Source organism: Vigna unguiculata, chromosome 11 (genome assembly GCF_004118075.2).
Source record: "Vigna unguiculata cultivar IT97K-499-35 chromosome 11, ASM411807v1, whole genome shotgun sequence".
Lineage (NCBI taxonomy): Eukaryota > Viridiplantae > Streptophyta > Magnoliopsida > Fabales > Fabaceae > Vigna > Vigna unguiculata.
Window position 1 is genome coordinate 178,928 of NC_040289.1, and position 23,998 is coordinate 202,925.

At 35.5% G+C, this 23,998-nt stretch overlaps 5 protein-coding genes across 7 annotated transcripts; 3 read left to right on the forward strand and 2 right to left on the reverse strand.

Annotated features, from left to right (window-relative positions):
* Positions 1-805: 805 nt before the first annotated feature.
* LOC114169041 (organic cation/carnitine transporter 3-like) lies at positions 806-4,849 on the forward strand. Of its 3 annotated transcripts, none has more exons than XM_028054057.1 (2): positions 806-1,095; positions 2,996-4,849. In XM_028054057.1, the coding sequence occupies exon 2, from the start codon at positions 3,012-3,014 to the stop codon at positions 4,626-4,628; it is 1,617 nt and encodes a 538-aa protein (XP_027909858.1). In that variant the 5' UTR covers positions 806-1,095; positions 2,996-3,011; the 3' UTR covers positions 4,629-4,849. The 3 variants fall into 3 exon arrangements, 2 of the variants coding, with proteins under 2 accessions (XP_027909858.1, XP_027909859.1); XM_028054058.1 differs by having other exon boundaries at positions 3,005-4,849; XR_003600813.1 differs by lacking the exon at positions 2,996-4,849 and adding an exon at positions 1,906-2,371 and having other exon boundaries at positions 809-1,095.
* A 761-nt stretch (positions 4,850-5,610) lies between these two features.
* On the reverse strand, positions 5,611-9,422 carry LOC114169044 (RING-H2 finger protein ATL7-like). Its single transcript, XM_028054061.1, has 5 exons — positions 8,978-9,422; positions 8,809-8,891; positions 7,503-7,683; positions 6,797-6,995; positions 5,611-5,848 (listed from the first exon to the last, which is right to left on the reverse strand). Exons 1-4 carry the CDS (start codon positions 9,254-9,256, stop codon positions 6,834-6,836), a joined length of 705 nt encoding a protein of 234 aa, XP_027909862.1. The 5' UTR covers positions 9,257-9,422; the 3' UTR covers positions 5,611-5,848; positions 6,797-6,833.
* A 4,952-nt stretch (positions 9,423-14,374) lies between these two features.
* Positions 14,375-15,356, forward strand: LOC114169362 (probable transcription factor MYB58). Its single transcript, XM_028054501.1, has 2 exons — positions 14,375-14,614; positions 14,877-15,356. Exons 1-2 carry the CDS (start codon positions 14,375-14,377, stop codon positions 15,354-15,356), a joined length of 720 nt encoding a protein of 239 aa, XP_027910302.1.
* Positions 15,357-15,877: 521 nt separating this feature from the next.
* Positions 15,878-20,817, reverse strand: LOC114169043 (uncharacterized Rho GTPase-activating protein At5g61530). The gene is made up of 10 exons (XM_028054060.1): positions 20,627-20,817; positions 20,205-20,309; positions 19,737-19,999; positions 19,179-19,241; positions 19,077-19,095; positions 18,705-18,803; positions 18,501-18,578; positions 18,175-18,419; positions 17,482-17,647; positions 15,878-16,611 (listed from the first exon to the last, which is right to left on the reverse strand). The coding sequence occupies exons 2-10, from the start codon at positions 20,263-20,265 to the stop codon at positions 16,466-16,468; spliced, it is 1,140 nt and encodes a 379-aa protein (XP_027909861.1). The 5' UTR covers positions 20,266-20,309; positions 20,627-20,817; the 3' UTR covers positions 15,878-16,465.
* A 313-nt stretch (positions 20,818-21,130) lies between these two features.
* Positions 21,131-23,820, forward strand: LOC114169045 (cation/H(+) antiporter 2-like). Its single transcript, XM_028054062.1, has 3 exons — positions 21,131-21,344; positions 21,432-22,428; positions 22,631-23,820. Exons 1-3 carry the CDS (start codon positions 21,192-21,194, stop codon positions 23,818-23,820), a joined length of 2,340 nt encoding a protein of 779 aa, XP_027909863.1. The 5' UTR covers positions 21,131-21,191.
* Positions 23,821-23,998: the final 178 nt, after the last annotated feature.

A 23,998-nucleotide genomic window follows, 5' to 3' on the forward strand; every position in this document is an offset into this window, starting at 1 on the left:
TAACTTCTGTAATTATCTCGAATACACTTGTACTCCTTTATTACATGTAGATTCCAAATTCAGTCGAATCTTATTAAATTTATTGTTGTGTATGCAAATGTTATGGAATGAATTTCTCCACTACTGATCTCTTTGAATATTTTAATTCAATTTACGTGTTCTTAATATAGTTTTCAATTTGACATGTTTGAAGTTGTGATTTTTTTTTTTTGAATCTTTACAACAGTAGTTTATCATGTGGAAAAAACAAGTTCAAAATCTAACTGAAAAAAAAAAAAGTTACAAAGTATTTTTATTTAATTTCAAAGTATTTTATCAGCCTTTATTTCTTTCTTTTAGTTTATTTTGCCTTTAAGTTCTTATTTTTAACTTGTAACTTTTAATAGGTCAACCGCTACCATTATTTTTAAGTTACAAAGTTCTTATTTATCTGTATTGTCACATAAATAACTCCAAAGGACATCCAAAAACATTTCTATAAGTCAACAGCTGTTCTTTCAACTATTCTAAAATCACTCAGAATTTTGAAATCAGAGTGCAAAAACCCAATAACCTTTATTTTGACCTTTCATCACTAGGGAGTAACAATCAGTTCAACGATATCAGATATAGGAACGTCAAAATGGGCCGGACTCGACGAGCCGGCCCGCCAGACCGACCAAAAAAACATGGGTCGGATCAAAAAATTCAGCCTACCAACCCGAGACAGTCCGGTCCGTCAAGCCCGATAACCCGTCGGACCAGCCCACGGGCCAAAACCGGCCAGGCCACGGGCCGAATGAGTTACTAATAAATCATAAAAAACACGTGCACTCTTCCTTTCCAAACATCACACTCTCTTCTCTTCTCCTCCACTCCACTCCACTCCACTCCACTCCACCCGCGTTTTGGGAAACCAGAAAAGAGACCACCCACTTTTCTTTCTCCTCCACCCACGTCGCTGGCGAGGAAACACGAAGGCAGAGTGCAGGCCATTCACGACGTCTCCATCGGACTGCGATTCACGAAGGCAAAGCGCAGTGAACGGAGAACGCAGAGCCACCATCGGACTGCGATTCACGACGATTCCGACGGCCACCACCACCGCGAAGATAGGTTTGTTCGTAATTTGAGTTCTGGTTCTTTTTTTTTTTCGATTTGTGACCTAAATTTATGATTTTCGTAACCCTAAAATTGGTTTCCCTAAATTGGAGGTTATGGTGTATGTGTGGTTGTTGTTGCTGCGATTTGCCCTTGTTTGATTGGACCCATTCTGTAAATCGTAATTGTTGTGCTGTTCTTGCTTAAAATTTTCCCCCAATTTCAATTTCGTAGACAACGAGATGTGTTGTTTTCTAAATTGGTGCGGTGGTGCTGGGTTTAAGGGTGGCGAGGTGTGAAGGGGTTTTGGAGTGGAAGAAGAAGTAGTGAGTGGTGTTGTGTTGCTGTTTACAGATACATTGTTTGTTGATAAGTAATTGCTGCCACTGCTTGTTATTAACATGTGTGTACTGTCCTCTGGATGTTTCTAAATCTTGCCTACTGATGATCAATAGAGAAGTCTTGCCACATGTGTGTAACTCATTCGGCCCGCGGGCAATGTTACAGGCATTTACATGGTAATACTAACAATGCTGTAGCTTGCACGTTATTTTTTTTATTTCGCTTTATAGGTTAACTCTTTTGTTTGGGGTTTATTTCTTCTATTGCCATTTGCTGATGTGAGAATGCACAATCACTAAAATAGGGCAGTAGAGAAGTCAGTTACAGCTTTTTCTTTTTCAACCTTTTGTGCGTTTGTAGCTGTCACTGCTTATATGTGTTGGTTTCACAGCCACCATAGTTCACTCTTTAAATCCATGGTAGAAGTCAACAAATCTAACAGTTGTGGTATTCAAATATCAAACACATACAACTAAATTTCAGATTGGTAAGACTCCAAGGAGGCAAGAACTTTCCGTATGTTTTCTGACGAGCCATGTACACCATCTCACCAACTAAAACATAAGAAATCTTAGATGTTGTTGATGGAAATGGATGATGAAGAACCAAAGGATGAAGAGATAGAGCTAATAGAAAGAAATGGAGTGACAATTGTGACTACTACTAATGGGGACACATTGCCACAGTGTGTTGCTGTTTTGATGAATTATTCACCACCCTTGCTGTTTTGATTTTCTGTTATTCACCACCCTTGCTGTTTTGATGAATTATTTACTATCTTTTTAAGGAATTCCATATTCATATGTCTATTGATGGTGTTATGTTGTTGTACAAGCCCTGATTTGAGTGACTCGGTTATTTGAGTGACTAATAATGTGTATGGAGGTTGATCTTGCTGAATTTTGTCGAATTTGATTTTTTAGTGACATGTATTTGATTTTTTGAATCACTTTTAAAGCTGAACATTATTTGTGGTTCTATTTGTTTTGTTTGTATTAGGATTTAGTGAATCAGATTTAATATCATGGATGAGCATGAGTCTAATTCTAATCCTCCTCCAAGTAAAGATCATGAAACTGAAAATGTGTGTACTGAGTCTGAGAATGTTGATGTAGTTGAAGAGGATATGTTATTATATATTGCATTCCAGGGCTGTTTTTGTGTTGTGATAATAGATCATTGTTGTTGTACAGATGTGAAAAAAATTCAAAATTAAAATCTGACTGATTGGGCCAAAAATTATACAGATCAGAAAAAACTGGCGGGCCCGCCAGCCCGCCAGCCCGCGGGCCGGGCCAAAAAATGTAGCCCGTTTTACCATGTCGGGCCAGCCCTGCCCGGCCCGTTTAATATGGGCCAAAATCGGGCCGGGTCAAAACGGGCCGGGCTGGCCCGTTTTGACACCCCTAATCAGATATCAATAATTATATTTTTCATTTTTTGAGAAAAAAGAAATCTAAATTCTGATTCTAAATCTTGTTTTTTTGGAAACCATTTATCTCAACTCATACCAAGAAAGATAAAAAATGTAAAATCTCACTCATCCTAAGAACACTCTCTGAATCTGCATCAGCAAACACAGAATTGAAATGGAGGATTCGGTTAAAGATGCAACCAAGTCTAGTTCTGTTCTTCAGCAACAACAGAAGATAATTGTGTCGTGGGATGAAATGATAGAGAAGGGTTTGGGGAACTTCGGGTGGACACAGTTCCTTCAATGCATCCTCGTATCAGTGGCAATGTTCTTCGATTCACAGCAACTATTCATAGCAATCTACACTGATGATTACCCGACATGGCACTGCACCAACCACACCACAACATGTACCTCAAATTCCGGCATCTGCAAGCTCCCAAAGACATCATGGGCATGGGATGGACCCTCTTCCAAGACAATCATTTCACAGTTTGGCCTTGAATGCGCCACCAGCTTCATCACAGGTTTACCTCAATCCTCCTTCTTCCTAGGTTGTCTTCTTGGTTCCTTTCTTCTTGCCACCTTAGCCGACACATCTCTCGGAAGAAAGAACATGATCATTCTGTCTTGTTTATCAATGTCCGTAATTTCACTCATCATCATCTTCTCCACCAACGTCTGGATCTACTCGGCGCTGAAATTCCTCATCGGGTTCTGTCGATCATCGATCTCAACATGTTGCTTGGTGTTGCTCATGGAGAAAGTGAGCACCGAGTGGAGGTTCACGGTGGGGATTATAGAGTTTGTGTTCTTCACATCAGGGTACATGTCCTTGCCCGGTGTAGCGTACGCCAACAGAAATTCTCCATGGAAATATCTTTACGTTTGGATTTCTCTTCCTGCCCTCTCTTACTCTCTCATCGCATACCTTTTCGTCACCGAGTCTCCAAGGTGGCTTCTCATGCAAGGTCGAGTCAAAGAAGCCATGGAAATGCTCAAAGGAGTTCATGACAACGCTGCACCAGAAGAAAATGGTGTTTCAACAACAGATACGTATAATTATCTCAAAAGGGTTGATGTTTCCACATTAAATACTGAATCTTGTGAAGAAAAAAGTGATCTTGAAAGGAGTGAAGAGAAAAAGAAAAAAAGGGTTTCGTTTTCCAAACCATACTCATCAGTAGCAGTGTTGTTGAGAACAAGTTGGGGTCCGAAACGGATGGTGGGAGTTATGGGGCTAGGTCTTGGCATTGGAATGGTGTATTTTGGGATGCCATTAGCAGTGGGAAACTTGAACTACAACATTTACCTTGCAGTGGTGTTGAATGCTTTGATGGAAATACCCTCTTGCGTGGTGACCTATTTCTTGGGAAAGTGTGGGAGAAAGTTATCGATTTTTGTGTTCTCAGTGGGAAGTGGGATATGTTGCATAGTGTGTGTGGTGATACGCAGTGAAGGTGTTAAGGTGTGGGTTGCAGTGGCATCGTTTTTCTGTGCATGCACTGCATTTAACGTGTTTCTGATATACATGGTGGAGCTGTTTCCGACATGCGTGAGGAACACTACAGCATCACTTGCGAGACAAGCTGTGGTGTTTGGCTGCGTGTTCAGTCCGTTTCTGATAGCTGCAGGGAGAAAGAACAACCTTTTCTCTTATGGTGTTTTTGGAGTGCTTATAATTTCCTCCACTTTAACGTTGTTGAGTTTGCCTGAGACCAGAGGAATGCCTCTTTCTGACACCATGGATCAGCAAGAGATGAAAGAAGGAAACTTCCCTCTGTCATGTTAATGGGTGACAAGGCAAATTTTTTATGCTTTTCTGAAGTTTCGTAGGGTGAAAGGTCTTAAACTTGTTTATTTTTCTTTTCTTTTAATTTTATCTGCTTAGAGTAAATTATTAGAGTAAATTATCTTTGATTTAATTAATCGGATAATACACACTTTTATTTAGATGTATCAATTTGATATCCGCCTTTAAAAAGATGTCAATTAAGTTTCAACTTTTGAAAAGATGTCTCAATTAGGACATTTCGAGCAAAAAATTATTAATAGCGTTAACAATATTGATATTTAAAGTGATTTACAAAACTAAGTATTGATATTTATATCAAAATTTAGTGATAAAAATAATGAATTATTAAAAGCGGGTACCAAAGACACATTTAAACAAAAATGAATATCATCCGACTAATTAAATCAATTACCTTTTCATGTTCTATGTATATCTCTTTTGTTAACTTGTTTTCTTTGCTTTATTTATAGAAATGTGAAGCAAATTTTGAAATAGCAATTAATGTATATCGTATGTATTGATTGTTTTAAGAACACTTGAAAATTGTTTTTCATTTTGATTTATTTATTTTTATTTTGTTTGACCTAATTATCATATATTGATTCAAATTGTATCGTAAAATACATTTTATAAATAAAATATATAAATAATTTAAATATATTTCCACAGTAAAATTATTCAATTTTACAAAAATATAATCATTATATTAATTTTTTTATTTATTTATAAACTTAAATTTATCTAATAAATATATTCTTTCTTTTCTTTTAAGTGTGTGTTACAAGGGTAAAAGTAACAGCACTTGTACATATATAAAACTTCTTCCACAATCATTAATCAATGATAACGTGATTTGCTCATGAGAAAAAGTCAAGTATACATGAATTTTTGACTAAATTGTCATTTTAATATCTTTAATTTACATAAAGATAATAATCATGTTTTAATTATCAATTAATAGTTGAGAATCAAAAGATACTTTTCACTTATGAAGTAAACTATTTTAGGTACACTACCTAAAGTTATAATGCTTGAAAGATCCATTCATTCAGCGAACCATAAGTTACAATAATTATGAGTCAATTCATATGTGCCATCAAAGTTGTAGTTTCCCGAATGAAGACATTTCTTGCTCAAGTATCAATCTATGCAGATTGTTGTTGTGCATACTCTGGAGAGCTTCAACTGAGTTGGAAGATCCAAGTATGGCAATTTATCTGGATTTCATCAATTTAATAATGGGAGTGATTAAGAACATGATATACAACTACTCAATGCAAAGTTGGAATCATAACTCAACTAATGATCCTTTTCAAGTTTTTCACCAATGAGCAGAAGAAGATACATGAAAAGAAAGGTAATGGATTGAAGATGGAAATCAACTTAATTGTTTTACCTTAAATAAAGATTTATAAAAGGCAAACATTTCAAAACAATCTTATTTCAATAAATACATGAATTGAACCAAAGAATTAGCTTTTCATTTCATAATGTTATATAAATGATTGAAGCACAAAAAAGATTACATGTATTTTATTTTAAATACGTAAAAGATAACACATATCCCATGCATGACCCAGGTAACCACACTAGTACAAACCAATGTCATATGATGTTGAACATTCAAAATTCCCTTCTGATAATATACAAATCCCTCCTATGAAAAGTAAACAATAGTTTCTAAGGCTTTTAATCATTTACAAGAATAATAAATAAATTCAATATTTTCATTCCTCCACACTGTTCATCCCCATCTCTAGTTCTCTTTTGTTACTTTTATCCTTATGAATTGGTTGTTCTACACTGTTCATCCCCATCTCTAGTGTTACTTCAACATTCTTAGATCTTGTCTCTGTTTCTCTCATTACAACCATTCCCAACATCAAACACTAATGACTGAGAAAATTAACCTAAGAAACTTGTTTTTCATCAAACATGAATTTAAAGTCTAGTGCAAAAACATATCATTTCATACAATCTTCTACATGACCGAATTTTCAAACACACTGATACTTCATACAGAAAACTTTCACCAACTGACGAAGCTACCTTGTAAATAAACCATACAGTGAACAAGTATACCATGTTGTAGCTTTGTCACTGTCCGTATCAATTGAGGTGCAAACATTGATTGCAATAAATATGAAGAAAGCAAAATAAATTACCATAAAGAGTCTCTAATGCCACGATGCTCTTTAGCTCTTATTGATTGTCTTGCTCATTTTGCCCTTCAACATCAATGCAAGGAGCGCTGATTGCAACTTCTCCAGAGACATTGCGGAGGACAGTGGTTTCTGTATGCACAGTAGATCTTGATTCAGATAATTCCACTGCTTGTGCTTCTTCATTGTTCTGTGACTGTGTCTGTTCCAGTTGTCAGTATATGTGTGATGCATGACCATTGATCAGTGATCTAAACAGTCCAGTTCTATTGAGAATAACCACTCATCTAATATAAACAATGACTCAATTGAATTGCTATAAATTCACCTACTACAGTATCTTCCTATGAATCCTCCTTTATATCTCCAAGACATTAAAATTTATTTACTGTTTTATTCAATACTTTCCTTGTAGAAAACCAGAAGATTTATACGCAGATATATCAATATTGAATTATATGCATCCATATTAATATGATATGAGTATGTTTACACTTGAATTTTGAAAAGGTATATTGTATTGATTTGTCATTAATGCTGAACATGTGGACTTGAAAAAGGGTCAAGCTTAAAACCATGTGGGACAAAGTAGTGACTTGCAAGCACTCCTTCTCAAACAGTTATAAATTAAAGTCATAAAACTATTTATATATAAAAATCCAGTGCTGAAAAAGGAACCTACAAAATTATTGAAGTTGCTGATATCTACCTGCATATCAGATGTCTGTGTGGAAGATTTAGCTATGGTCAGTAAGGAGAAGCGGCAGAGAGGGCAGGTGGTGTGGGTGGCAAGCCAAAGATCAATGCAGCTCATATGAAAAGTGTGGCCACATGCAGGAATCTGTTGAAGCCTATCCTCTGACTGGTAGTCCAAAAGGCATACTGAGCATCTGCAACAAAGCATATCATGCATGAAGAAACCTAAAACCATGAAAACAATTGTTTTCTGGTCCAACAAATGAGGCTCAAAGCTAAGGGCATCACGAGCAAGTCCTAGAGCATTATTTGGGACATTTCTTTAACATCAGCTGACATTAACTCCAGAAAGAACACTGCAAAATTGTCCTGTCCTTAAGTATATACTCAACTTCAACAACTACAACATTAACAGAATTAATAATTGTTTTATTAGACCTATCGTGTCACTTATTGCTAGACCTCCTGCAACAAATGTTCTGTACTACGAACTTCTGGTTCTCACTAAAATGTTTAGTCCTCAACGTAAAATGTGTTGAAAATCCTACATTGTTGATATAATTAAAATACAGGAACAGATAAGTTTTAGGATGAGCTAGGTCTTAGCAATGATTCTAACACATTATCGAAGTCTATCTTACAATTGAACCTTGCTCAGTACACTAGAAATTGTCTAGTCTTCAATTTATGGAAGATGTTAGACATCTCACATCATCAACGAGTAACATTACTAAAAGCGTATATATTTGAGAAGCAACGCTGATCTAATGACTCCTGATATGATGCTCCGACACGCCTCATAAATGGCGTGTCTCGTGTCTGACACGTATCGGACACCGACACTCGTACGATACTTGTAGGACACACTATGTCCAATCTGAAAAATATTTTTTTATCTTTGACATGATTTTGATGATTAAAATAAGGAACAAATCTTATTCTATCACTACTTTTCGTATATTGGATATTAGATAGATAGATTGAATTCATTTTTGTGTTAGTTGACAATGTGTTAGTTACAATTTCAAACTTAACATGTATATACACTACGTGTCCCGTGTCTTATGTTTTTTCAATTTAGCCGTATCTCCGCATCCGTGTCCGTGTCGTATCCGTACTCGTGTCCGTATCCGGGCAACATATGATCAACCTGGTAAACATGATATCAAAGTCTATCCTTCGTCCTATAGAACGACCATCATGAAGTGAATGCCTAGTCTTATCAATCTCATGCTCAAAATTCGCCATAGAAATAACTAAAACAACCCATAATCTAAGAAAAAGGGGAAACAACAAGTGATAAAAGAAAACGAACTCACTGGGTATCTTTGACAGAGAAGCTTTCCTTGTAGACAATAATGGGCAACATCTCTCTGAGTTCCTTGTTCAAGCCCAATTCAACCTGGCAGAGCAGCAGCCAGAAGCAAATTGAAGAGAAAGAAATGCGAATGAATCGAAGAGGGTGAAAAAGATTGTGACTTTGCTTACAGTGGAGATGGCATTGTGGTTGTGATCGTCGTCGTCGTTGTTGGGAAGACCAAAGTTGGTGATCCAATGGAGCCTGGTTCGCGGTCGGAGGTAGAAGAGGTAGAAGAGAAAGAGGAGAATGAGAGTGAAGAAGATGGGGACACAGAAGATGAAGGCTCTGTAGAGTCTGAGTTCGGTTGAAGCCTCAGATCTGGTGGCGGCGGCGGCGCTGGCGGCGGTGGACCAACAGCCGCACGAAGAGTCGGAGTCGGAGCAGCCACAGGAATAGCCTTCAGACATCACTCACTCCAACACCCAACATCCAACGTACAACAAACACGTAAGAAAAAACCAATATTGATGTGTGAATGTTAATGTGATGGATGATGTTGTGTTGCGTAAGGACAGAGAACTGAATAATTCACTCTGTGAAGACACATCAAATTCAATGATCTTTCTCACTGCAATTCAACTCACAAACGGATATAAATCACACCAATTATTCATTATTTATTTGTTATGCATTTTATTTTTTTTATTTTTTTACCGGCTTTATGTCGAAAATATAAAATAATTTCCATAAAACATTACTATTTTTTTTACCACACTGTACTTGTATTAAATAAGTAGCTGGAATTGAGATGTCAAGTTGAAATATATATCATTATCTCGTAAGGATTTTTTTGTGAATTATGTATTAAAGAAAGTAACTTAAATTTAATGACTGATATAAGGCTATTAAAATATTAGGAGAGAACGATTTTTTTTTTATCAAGAATACATATCATCGCTATTTTAAATGAAAAATAGATGGTGTATTATAAAGAAAAAGTAAAGTATATGTAGAATGAAATTAAAGTTGAAATTATGTGTTTTTATTATTATTTACAATTATTAGGTTTTATTTATTGTGCACATTAAATATCGATCAATTTAATTTGTTTTTAAAATTTTTGATATTGTACTTGATGATTTAGAAATATATTTATGTATATTTTTTATATTTATATTTTGAAGGCACGGATAATATAAAAAATTCAATAAAAAAATTGACTAAACAGATTTGGTCTATTTAAAATTCAAGGTGAAATATGGACCTTTTTAATTTTTTTTTTCAAAAGTCTAGTTTAGGCTTGAAATCTTATTATCTTGGTTAGTTTGACTTATATTCTATTAATTTCTTTTAAGAGTCTAATTTATATAAAACTTTTTCCAACATGAATACGATAAAGCCGTACAACAAAATCTGCTTGTAAAAATATTATTAATTATATGTGCTTTATTTTATTAGAATAATTGTGATGTGAAATGTGCTTGTAAAAATCTGTATAACAGAAACGATATATAAAAAATGCACATAATGAACTATTCTTCTTGTAGCTTTAATATTTATTGTTAGAACTTTAAATGTAAATCTAAGTCTTATGTAATAATAAAAATATTAAATAAAATATTATTTTAAACTATATGTGAATTTATTATTTTAAAATTTTGAATTAAAATTAGTGTGAATTATTTATGTAAGCTGAATTCATGTTTATCATTGACAGATTTTTAAGCATGTTACTAAGTAATTGTTCTTCTTTGTTGTCGTTTCAATAGCTTAAAAGGTCTAAGCAAAGTATCTTAATATATTTAGACATATTCATAGTTTAATGCAGCTAATCACCATACTAAAATCACACATAATTATAAAAAGCTACGTACTTTATAGAAACTTTAAAGTTATTTCAAAGCAAGTGAGAGAGAAAAATATTTAAAATTTATTGTCATATAAGATTCTGTTTCTGAATTTATTTCCACTGATTAATTACCACTCAACTTATGTATCACTCAATTAAATCTAAAGCTACAAAATTTCATGCTAGATTAGATACATTGCATGAAGAATGAGATACACTAACTTCTTCGGTCTATGTACTTCCACGGTGAATTTGATTCACCTTCCTAGTACGATGACAATTTTTTATGATGATCATAGTTGTTAAATAATTATTAAAGATTAATCAATAACTTGATTCATCAACCAAGACAATATATATTTTAATTATAAGTTCAACATAAAAAAGGTTATCACTTTAGTTGGAGTTTGGGTGAGGTGACCTGTGAATCGGAGGAGGCTTCACATATTCAACATGATTCAGAACAGGCTTACCATATGGTGGCTTGTGAATGAGTGGTGGCTTACCAGATTGAGCTTTATTAATAGGAGGTTTACTTTATGGTGGCTTATGAAGTGATGGTGGCTTAATTAGCATATTGAGTCTCATTTAAGGGAGGTTTACCATATGGTGGCTTATGAATCGGAGGAGATTTAACATATTGGGCCTCATTCAAGGGAGATTTACCATATGGTGGCTTGTGAACTCGAGGAGATTTAACATATTGAGCTTCATTCACAGTAGGCTTACATTATGGTGGCTTATGAATTGGTGTTGGCTTGTGAATTGGTGGTGACTTAACGTATTGATCCTCATTCACATGAGGCTTACCATATGGTGGTTTGTTAAGTGGAGGAGACTTAACATATTGAGCCAGGTTTACCATATGGTGGTTTGTGAAGTGGAGGAGACTTAACATATTGAATCTCATATGCGGAGGTGGTTTACCATATGATGGCTTATGAATTGATCGTGACTTGTGAACTGGTGGTGACTTGTGAACTAGTGATGGTTTGTGAATTGGTGGTGGCTTAGTATATTGAGTTTCATTTATATGAGGTTTACCATATGGTGGTTTGTGAACCGGTGGTAGCTTAACATATTGAGTCTCATCCATAGAGTTTAATTTTAGATGACTCATGTAAGAGCTTTTTCTGTGTTAGATTAAGTTCTTCATGATACACTATTAATTTCTTAATTTTTTCATTTTTGCACTCATAAAAGTACTTTTAATTAGTATTACTTGATAAATAACTTTTAAGAGAATTCATTTACTCCAATAATGTTATCAAGTTATTTAATTTTAGTTAGAACGTCTGAATGGAATGATCCTTAGGACTTGTGTCAAAGGTATAGAAGGTTGGTGGGGAATTTCAATTGAGATTTTGTCTTTTTATAGATGCAAAGTTTGAAAATAAATGCGAAGGGCCAAAATTCTACACTGCACTTAAGGCCAAAATCATGTTAATTACTATCAACTAATCAAACTATAATCAACCAAAAACTTCTACTCACTTGCCATTGCGAACTAAAGTTGGTGCAAAGGCAAAACGAAGAGGGTGTAGGAAGAAAAAAAGTAAAGAAGAAAAGGTTGTTTAATAAAAAATAGCTAAATGAAGAGCGAAAACTAATTTAGGAGATAACTTTATTTAGAAAGAAAAATACATATTATTATTTTTATGACTAATTTTATCACTAAAAAATCATTATAATTTTTCAATAGTCCACAGTATTTTATAATAATAATAATAATAATTGTTATTATTATTATATTTTTTAAGAAACATATGTTAATGACTAATTAGCTATTATAAAGTGTTTGTTTTTCATTTAAGAAAAATGAGATAAATTCTTTTAGGACCGAGTAAAACATACAATATTGTTTGAAAATATACGTGGATGACTATAATTTAGGTATTTGAAACTAAATGAACAATATCATTCTTAAGAATGCAATATTAGATGTCGAGGAAATATTTGACAAAAATTAAAACATAGGTTTGAATTATTAATAAGTATTCAAGAACATTTTTTTTTTGTATTCTGATGATGAGTGTTACGATCAATCACGTGTTTAAAATCAATACAATTTTAAATATAATATCTTAAATTTTTTTGTTCTTTTAGATATGTTAAAAAAATAATTGGTGAGTGTACACCTATAAGTGTTTTATGTGTTTTGTTTTGTAGGTTGTTGTACCTCTTTTGATATAATAACTTTCTATTCCCACACATTTTTCTAATCTACCATCATTCATCATTTCTCATATAAAACCAGAACTATCCCATACCAATTATATTAAAGATAAAAAAATAAATAAATTTAATCAACACTTTTTAAACACACTCACATTTATATATAAAAAACACAAGTTGTTACAATTTTCATCAACAAAATTTCTCACTTTTGTCTTCATCTTGATGGTGCTTCTAACATCTATTTACTGTTGTTCCTTTATTTCCTTTATTCACAAAAAAATAAAATAAAATTACCGAGTACGTATATACTAATAATTTCAACGTTTGAAACTCTAAATCATAGTTAAATTCTTAAATGAATTTATAATTTATAAATGGTGTGCTCGTTTAAATTTGAATTTGAAATATTTAAATTTGAAATATTTAAATTTTTAACTCAAAAAATATAGATGGAAGAAGTGTTGGGGCAGTTTGAAATAGAAACCTTAATTGAACGGAGAACAAATGGCGCATGTTGCCACTAACCGTCAAAACCGTTGAAAGTGCAAGAGTGGGGGGAGAGAGCAATCCTCTGCATGGAGTCCACCTACGCCACCAAAAGGCACCTCCAACCGGATACTGCCACGTCAGAAAGATGAGAAGAGAAACACATGCATACCCATTTGAAAAAGATTTAGTGTGGTTGTGTGTGAAGATTGAGGAAGAAGCATTGAAATGGAAAGAGAGTTGGAGAGAGGGTACGTGAAGAAGGGACCATGGAGTAGAGAAGAAGATGAAGTGCTTCTGAGACATGTCCAAAAGTATGGTCCGAGAGAGTGGAGCTCCATTCGATCCAAAGGCTTGTTGCCACGAACAGGAAAATCTTGTCGCCTTAGATGGGTTAACAAACTTAGACCAAACTTGAAGACGTGAGTTTACTTCTAACTCTCTCTCTCTCACCCTTTTCTGTGCATGCATGCATGCATGAATTCTTTGTTGTGTTATCCTGTGCATGACTCCTAGTACAACAAAGTTGGTGTTTTGTTACCAGTATTAGTGATAAAGTTATCTGTTTGTGTTCTCCTATGATCTATCCCACAAAGTTGTCTGTTTTTTATCCTATGATCTATCCCACAAAGTTATCTGTTTGTTTATCCTATGACCTGTCCCTCAAAGTTATCTGTTTGTTTATCCTATGATATGTCTCACAAAGTTATCTGTTTGTTTATCCTATGATCTGTCCCACAAAATTATCTGTTTCTTTATCCTATGATCTGTCCCACAAAGTTATCGGTTTGTTTATCCTATGATATGTCTCACAAAGTTTGATCATGCAGAATCTGACTCTGAGGGAAAACTATGAAGAAAATCAGATTCTTTTTTCGATCTAAAATCTGATGTAACATCCTGGGGTTTTCACCCTCTTTCAGTTCAATCTATGTAACTATTGTTAAAAGTCAAAAGTGATTATGTTTGGTACTATTGATAATGACGATGGTGTTGGTGTTGTAGTACTATAACGATGATGCGATGATGATGTACAAAATTTGATTGTTTTGTTTTACGAGGAAAGTTTGGAATGTGTAGTGGATGCAAGTTTTCGGCAGAAGAAGAGAGATTGGTGATGGAAATGCAGGCACAGTTTGGAAACAAATGGGCCAAAATTGCAACGTATTTGCCGGGGAGAACGGACAATGATGTGAAAAACTTTTGGAGCAGTCGGAGAAAAAGGTTGGAGAGGATGTTGCAGAAGCCACCAACGTTAAAGTTGCAGAAAAACAAGGGAAAAACTCCTCTTACTCAAGTGCTAGTGGATAAGGTATGTATCTATTTAGTGTCCATAGAAATTACACACATTCAGGGTTTTGTAACCATTGGTTTTGCCTTGTATTATTACACATTTTGGTTATGAGAAAAAACGGCAATAGAATAGCGATTGCATGACTGCGTGTAATTCATGATTAATGGGGAAGTGGAAGATGTTTTATCAGAAACTTAGATGTGTCAGCAATTTCATTGTAGCAGGGTTTTCATATCTTTTATAAAATGCTCGATTTAATACATAACATGTGGCTATTCAGGTTCCTCCATGCAGTTCAAACCAGGTGGAGGAAAACCTTTGTTACACTACTTCCTACGTGGGAAACACCGAGGTGTTCGAGATGATCAACCTTCAAGATTTGATAAAGCCAAACTATGAACAGATGGAAAATGATTACTTCAGTGGTGTTGAGGTTGATGCCACCCCACTTCACACAGTACCATCGTTTGAGTCTTCATCAGGGTACAACTTCCCTCTGCTCCCTGAGCCACTAATCGACTTTCCACTCTTCCCAGAGTGCCAGGACCTTGTTCCAGAGACCTTTGATCCAAATTTTATTGATGGGTTCGACCAGAAGAAATTTTCAGAATGTGTATGCAGCCAGAAGCTTGGGACTGGGTTGCCAACTCTTGGATTGGAGGAAAATTCTCAAATTACAACTTCAAATGTCTTATTCAAGGACTTCCCAAGTGAGATTTTTGAATACTTTGAGCACATTCCAACCTCAACAGAACAATGAACTGTTTTCTTTTGATTGGAGTGCTAACTGCTATGCCCTGCAATCGTTTTTATCCTTTAAGTGTGCCATCCTTTTGGTATACTGTCAACACTAGATGTTTGCCAATGTATGAACTTATATCAGGCTGCTTGAAACAATCAAGGAAAAACTCAAGCTGAGCTGAACAATATCTAATTAGTCGTTGAACTTAATACCTGCACATTTGAGTGCTTCCCCATATTTATTATACTTTGTAGGTACTTCATTTTATCAACCAGAAACAAACAAAAAGCAAATAGAACTATTTTCATTATATACTGCATCCTACTTAGTTGCAATATGAACAGAATAGCCTTTGACTATCCTCTAGTATGGCCCCCCAAAAATCAGGCACTTATGTACACTGAATTGTAAGATCCTAAGAGTAAAAATGAATTATAAATCTCCAGTTTGGAAGGAAAAAAGAAAAATCTTGGTATTTACTTCAGCAGCTCCTCAAATCAAACTTCACCCCTTTCGCAGCATTCCAACAATCAGGGACAGTATTTAAATGATCCATTCAACTACAGTGTACCAAATATGAATACACGATTCTATACGTAACTATAAACAAAGATCACATATCATCAATCCAAGCAAAAGACCATGATAACAGAGCACGAGTGACAATAATTTCTGCAATTATGGCTGTACAAAAAGTTTGCTACTCTTACCCCCACATAGGTATACCAACACTAATTTCTAACACACTCTTGAACACACTCTACTATTGATTGAATTTTATGGGAATTCACAAATTTTGACGGGTACTCATTTAATGATTCTCTTTCAGTAGTTTTCAACAAATTTTAACCAATCGTAGAGTGTGTATTACGAAGAGTGTGTTATATAAGTGTTGCTAACATTTCTCATGAAGTAAAAAACCCTAAAAGCAAAATAAATCGAAAAACGGATACCCTTATCATTAGAACCGACCGGTAATATCCAACATCATTCTGCAGCTTGATGATTGTGGATAACTTCAAATATAGCTTGTTAAGAATGATCTTCTTGACCAGATCGGGAAAAAAATATTCCTAGACCAATATATCCAAATCAGCCAACAAATACAGGAAGAGGATTAAAACGACTCATTTCCAAACTGTCTCATTTGCATCTGTGAAGATTGCATTATGATGCTCCACCAGCAACTGAATAACTTCAATTGCACCAAAGTCTACTGGCGTGCCATCATCCAAAGGAATAGGAGAGGATGCATCTATGGCTTCACCATCATCTGCAGCAGACGAAACAAGAAAAGAAATGGTAATCTCGAATCAGTACTAATCTGATAAGTCTATAATCTGCATTAATTTTTTCAGATGGAGTTTAGTTCAAGAGAAGTAAAATAATAAACTGCTAAACTGAATTTGGCACCCTCCTAGAAAACACTGCAGTGGCTAGTCAGTAAAATGCAATGTCAATTGAAAGATATACAAAAAACAACCTCAAAACAAATTTTTAGAAAGATAATCCCAAGATAAAGCTAGTATCAGTTAATTTTAGTAATTGACTTGCATGATAGTATTGATTTGCTTAACCAAACTGGCGTAAAAACATCAGAAATCAGTGTCAACCCTATGAGAAATTTGTTGAACATTCACTGGTACCCACTATTAAGGTTTGTTATTCAAGGAGTATGGCACTAAAAATCTTCTTATTTCCACTTACTATGTTTCAGCACTAAACAGTAAAAAAAATATGCTTTCAACTACACCAGCAACAAGAGCCTGTTAAAGGCTTAACAAAAAAGACTATCTATAGTTCCAATGAACTAAAGAAGACTAATGTATATCAACTGCCTCCTTAAGGTGTCCGATAGTCCTCCTCAACTATTGCATCAGTTATTTTTCATGTGATCAACTCCCCTTATTAGGCCTTTCATTGGTCTTCCCTCACATGGCAATGTAAAAGTTTAAGCTTAGTTAAGATTATTGCATATAGATCATTTTGACTTAGAAAATCCACATTGTTTAAGAAACTAGAGTGATTTCATGTAATGCCCCACGTAGTCACCAACCTTCTGGCCACCGGCAATAGTAAATAATATTTGAAGTCGTGTTGATTATCTTAAAAAATTTACATGTTTTAGTATAACTTTGCTTACCGGCAAGCATGTCCCAGGCAGTATATGAACCAGGTGGTGTATCCACACTCTTTTCGGAAGGACTTTTTGACATCTGATTCCAATATTGACGATAAAATTCAGGTCTGTTTTCCTTTTGCCACATAATAACAGGTGCCATTTCCATAGCTAAGCTCCGAGCATCCATCTGGCAAACATCAACAATCTTCAGCATGCTACTCTAATCCAATTTTTATGAAGTAATAAACAAGTAAAGACTACATGATTATTCTTAAGGTCACCCAAGTGATGGGAAACCAATAATAGTAAAGCACAGAGATATTGCAGGGACTGAGGAAAGCAACCAATCATAACAAAGCAAGTTATGCACCTAGGAAATAGTGATATTGAAAGAATGAATAATATTACAAGACGAGAATTTTGCTAATGATTCTTTTTCATATTCTATCTCTTTTCTTTCTTGTTTTATTATGATTTATGAGGATAGTTTACACTCATGATTACTCTTGGTCCAAAATAAATATATTGGAAAACAGTGTGCTCCATTTACCACACAAACAATATATTGATAAAAAAATGTAAATATATTGTACAACAGGGTGCTCCAATTACAAAAAATAATAAATTATTATTGATCAAACTATAAAAAAATAAAAAAATAAAAAAACCACGCTTAAGAATATCAAGAATAGGATTTGAAGGTAAGTTTTCTACCTTGTTGAGAAGTGACTTCTGGCTAACACGGAGTAGAAGGGCTGTTATAAACTCTAGGGTCATGTAGTTTACACTGGAAAGCCTCTTGAGTATGTTTCTCATGGAGTATATACTGGACCGAGCACCTCTAATCTCATTATAAAGCTCTAATGTGGTAAGTGGCTCAGGAAGGCTGGCAAGGTAATATTTCACAAGAGCTGCTACATCAACAGGATTCGTGCCTTCTGGTACTGAAGCCGTAGAATCTGCAATGCAATTACAGTAGCATGCATAATATCATCCAAGTATAATAACTCAAACTTACCCATCACTGAAAGAATTATTACCTTGGTTGTATAGGGAAACCAATTGGTGAATAACCTTTTTATTCCCTTCAGATTTAAAAAGATCTAGCGAGTTCAAACCTGCTTAAATAAAATTAATGAAATTACCATTGGACCAAATGCTTTTAAAATAACAATTAGATCAAAAGCAAAGATTAAAAAAAAAACTGCTCCATGAATGTGGAGTCTTACTCTAGAAATAGCTACCTGAAACTATAAGATAATCTGCACAATTGACCAATATCCGAGGAATAGGTTTGCAGTAATCTTGCCTCTGCACAGTAACCTCAATTGGAACTCCAAATACTGGGATCAAGATAAGCTAATAATTAAGCACCATTGTGCAGGCACTAGGCAGGCAGCAAATCTTAAATACAAAGTAAAAAGCTACACAAAAACAAAGAATGCTATACTTCTATATGACTTGACAGTCAAAAACTGTTACTAAAAAAGCATCAAAGTGGAATTTATCCCAAAATGCCTTGTGGGAATAATGGAACCTATTCTACATAGCCAACAAAGACTGTGATGCATGAGAAAAACTGCTCTCTTTCTCCGTCATGTGGTTGAGAAACTTACCATCAGTGCTTGCAACTCCCTGCAAAAGAAAATTACAGTAAGAACAATTGCAAATTCGCATACAGTAAAAAATATGTGATCGATAGCCCAAAGTCGTTTTACCTTTTGCCATCTTTCAATATCTGTCAAGATAGTCTTACTTTTTTGTGCTGTAATTTTTGCCACCTGAAATAAATCAACATGATGGAAAATCAGAAAGAGAAGAAAGTAAAGATTAGGAGCAACAAACCGATGATATCCTGGCATGTGAATAGCAAGTAAGATATTTAAAGAAGGAAAGGACAGAAAAGAGAAAAACAAGAGAACAAAAATTCCAAAGATCCATTTGATTAACACCAAGTTCAGAATATCAGTTTAGAACAATCTACAACCAGATAACGAGTTATCCAACATCCAACTGAAAGAAAGAATTCTATAATCCAAAATCAATTTGGATAAGGCATTCCCTTTACCAAAAGAAAGGGATTAGATGTCATAAGAAAATAAAATCCCATAAGACTTTGTTTTGTCTTCATTTGAAGTTAATATACTTAACATTTACTAAAATTACAAATTGTGCTCATTCCGTTTCTTGTTTTGAAAACCTTGTGAACAAAATCATTTATACCTTTCTAAAAAGTTACCCATCACAATCTAGAATCATTTATTCAACTAAGTTACCTCTTCAACCTTGGACTTTCCCACAACCACCTTATCCTTTGTCCCTGACAAGCCTCTCCTCAGGAGCGTGCCAGTTGTAGCAGCCGCTGATATCAAGCGATCCTGCACAGCATGTCTCGTGGATGGCTGCTGGAGAAGTGCCCACCGACTCTTGACCATTGATCCCACTCGTCCAGCCACTTCAGCCACATTACTTTTTGTATCCTTGGTGACCTCACCAACAAATGTTCCTGCTGATTCCTTGGCTTCTTTAAGCTTGACTCCTATATGTGAACAATCAGAGACCAGAAAGGCTTAATTCAAATAAACTTCTCAGTAATTCATGAACTAAAATAAGCTTATGGAATTAATTTTCACAAAAATCTCAGTTACAAACTGTCCAAAAGTTTATTTTATGTTATACTTTATCCACAAATAAGAACAAAGGAAATAAGAAAGAGAGAAGTGAAGCAATTTAGCGAATGATACCAGAGGAAGAAAAGAAACCAGCAGCCTTGTCTTGCCACTGGGGTGACATGATCGAAGGCATGGAAGACAGAGGTCAAGAACAAACTCAAAAATCGTTACTTGATCCTGCAAGTGAACCCAGAAAAGACGAGTCAACAACGACAATTGACAAAATTCTAGTCAGGAACAGGATCCCAAGTCCTTCAGAAACAGAATAAAGTTAGTTGACAGCTTTCTGATCACCGATTTCCTCGAAAATCAAACCCATAAAAGAAATAATTAAACTAAAGAGTGAAATCACAGCAACAACAACTATCGTGTGCAGTAAAATCCAGGGAAGAGAATCGATCGGGCCTCCACGGCTAGTCTGTAGTGTTAAACAGTGAAAACGAAAGAAGAGAATCCGATGGAAAAATGAAGGAATTGAAAAACCTATTTTTTACCCGAACGAATTGGACAGAGAAGAAAGGTGAAAACTTTTTGATGGTTTTGCGCCAAAGCTGAAAGAAACAGAGAGAAAAATTGGATTTCTGAGAAAAGACGGCAGCAGATGACAAGACAGAGATATGGGTATTGGAAGGTGACTGCTCTGACTCAGTCCCAATATTAACTCACCACCACCAAACTACTTCTGTCTTTCACTCTCTTTTTTTAATCAAATATTCATTATTTTATGAAAAAATTATAACTAATAATATTTTCAGTTATATAAATAATAATAATAATAATAATGATGATAACTATTGCGGCCAGAAAAATATTTTATTTTGAGTTATGTAAAAAATAATAAATAAGTGTTAGCATGAGCTAAAGTTTAGGAAGAATAACTATAAGGGGCCTGTGTTGTGTTACGTGTTTTTTACCAATAATTTAGGATCTGAAACAAAGATTGCAACATTCCCTTATGCAAAAGAAGATTGACGGAACATAGAACCTCGTATGAATTGCTTCTACAACGTTTGATTCCTCTGAATTTTTGGTTGAGTTTTGAGAAACACTGCAAGCACAATGGATGCCACTCACTCCATGTTCTGCAACAATGATCTGGTTAACCCCCTAAGCTCAATGGGCATGCAAGTGTCCTGCATTCTTGTCGTGTCACATATCTTCAACGTTGTCTTTAGGACTGTGGGTCAACCTGGACCAATTGCGCAGATTCTGGTAGTAATCAAACACCAAGTACCTTAATTTTGTCAATGAATATTTAACAATGATGTTTTCTTTTTCTGTTTGTAAATTGTTCAACAGGCTGGGTTGGCGCTAGGTCCAATGTCACACATTCCGTATATTAAGGCTACATTTTTTCCTGCTAGTTCAATAAACTACTATGAAGTTGTGAGCTTCTTCTGTCGCATACATTTCATGTTTTTGTTTGGGTTAGAGATGAATATGCACTACGCAATGCGCAATCTGCGTAGGGTGAACTTTGTAGCCTGTGGTGGTGCCCTGATGGGTGCTGTTTTTGGTCTATCTGTCTCATTTTACTTGCATCAAGAGTTGAACACCCTTGACAATGCCCCTTTGTATTATTTTTCAATGATCATCATGCTAGTGGTGTCATACACAAGCTCCCCAATGGTGATTCGTTTGGCAGCAGAGTTGAGGTTTGCAGCATCAGACGTGGGGCGAACGGCAGTGTCATCTGCGTTGATCACAGAAATGGGGTGCTTGTTGCTCTTCAATGTGATGGTTAACTGGAGAAAAGCAAATCACATTTCTTCTGGTTTAGGTTGCTTTGTAATCACTGTGTTCGTGGTTTACGTTAACCGGCACTTGGCAGTTTGGTTAAACGCAAGAAACAGAAACCAGAAGTACCTCAAGGCTCCTGAGTTGTTACTCATTCTGTTCATTCTTCTGACTAGCTCAATGATAATAGAGATTTGTGGTTACAACAGTATTATGAGTTGTTTCATCATTGGTTTGTTGTTCCCCAAGGAAGGGAAAACAGCTAGAACATTGCTGCACAAACTTGGTTATTCTATTTACAACTTTGTGCTTCCGGTGTATTTTGGCTACTTGGGGTTGCAGTGTGACCTGATAAATGTCTTCAAGAGCTTGCAGCGTGTGGCCAATATGGCCATACTGATATTATTGAGCATTGGAAGCAAGCTCGGTGGAACTCTTATAGCTTCCCGCTACCTCAAAATTCCCACAAGTGAAGGAATTTTTCTTGGCTTCATATTGAACACTAGAGGTTATGCCGACCTTCTATTCATTGGTGCAGCAGCAAAGCAAGTAATTGTGAGTATATTTCCTGACTTTGTTGAATTATAACCTGTTTGGATAAAAAGATGAAATGAACTGATGTTACGAGCTTAAAAGTTGAGTGTAAGTTGATTTTGGTATAAGGAAAAACTCGATGCATTGTACCTCCCTATCTCTTCCTCGTCTCAAATTTGCAGACTAATTCAATGGTTCTTGTGTTGATTCACAGACTTTCGATTCAGAAGCGTACAATGTTCTGTTGGTATCAATAGTACTTAACACAATAATATCAGGAATGATTGTGGCTTTTCTAGTGAGAGGGGAAGACAAAATGTTTGCAAACAACTACACTGCAATTGAACCACAACAAATGGAAGATGAGCTTCGAATTCTGGCTTGTGTATATGACCCTCGTCAGGTATCTGCCATACTTGCAACAGTGCTAGCAGTACATGGGTCTAGAGTATCACCATCTACCACTTACTTAATGCACCTAATAGAGCTTGTGAAGAAGATCAAGTCCAACCTGTTGTACCATGAGAAAGAAAATGCTGACCTTAGCGACGATGAGGACTATGGGGGCAATGATGTGGTGGAAATCAACAATTCTTTGGATTCATTCACTGCAGAAACAAAGATTCTAGTCCACCAAAGAAGGGCAGTGTCTTCTTTCCCCTCCTTGTACGAAGATGTGTGCAATGAAGCAGAAGATCTGCAAGTGTCAATTGTGCTACTCCCCTTCCACAAGCACCAACGCATTGATGGGAAATTGGAAAGTGGAAAAGAGGGTATAAGGATCACCAACCAGAAGGTGCTAAGACATGCCCCTTGTTCAGTAGGTGTCATAGTGGAAAGAGGCCTTGCAAGGGTACCTGGCTTCTCACAGCTAGTAGCATCTGAAGGCATACAAAACATTGCAACACTTTTCTTTGGTGGCCCTGATGACCGTGAGGCTATTGCATGGAGCCTACGCATTTCAGGAAGTCCACGAGTGAACTTAACGATCATAAGATTTCTTCTGACATCTTCATCACAGAGCGAACAGATAGAGAGTGGACAATCAGAGGAAAAGGAAATTTTGATGTCACTGTCTGGGGAGGAGACGGTGAATGAGATTGACAACACCTTCATGGTGGACTTCTACAACAGGTATGTGACTTCAGGCCATATAGGGTATGTGGAGAAGTTTGTGAAGCATGGAGCAGAAACGGTGGCTGCTTTGAAACAGATAGGGGACATGTATTCTTTGTTTATAGTAGGAAAAGGTGGTAGAGGACAGAGTTCACTAACAATTGGTATGAGTGATTGGGAAGAGTGTCCAGAACTGGGAACTGTTGGTGATGTCTTGGCCTCTTCAGACTTTGATATTCATGGCTCAGTTTTGATTGTTCAGCAACATAGAGATGTCAAGAAAGGACTATTGCATGATTAGGTAGGTATTCAAGTGCAATAAAGTTGTACTTGTTCTTGTACTTAGCTTTTATGAACATATATACACAGTGTACATTTGGAACAGTTTTTGCTTTTCGACAATGTACTTAGAGAAAGAAAGGTTCAGAACATTTTTTCAAAGACTTTGTATGTACATGTTAACTTAATTTTGTAAATCT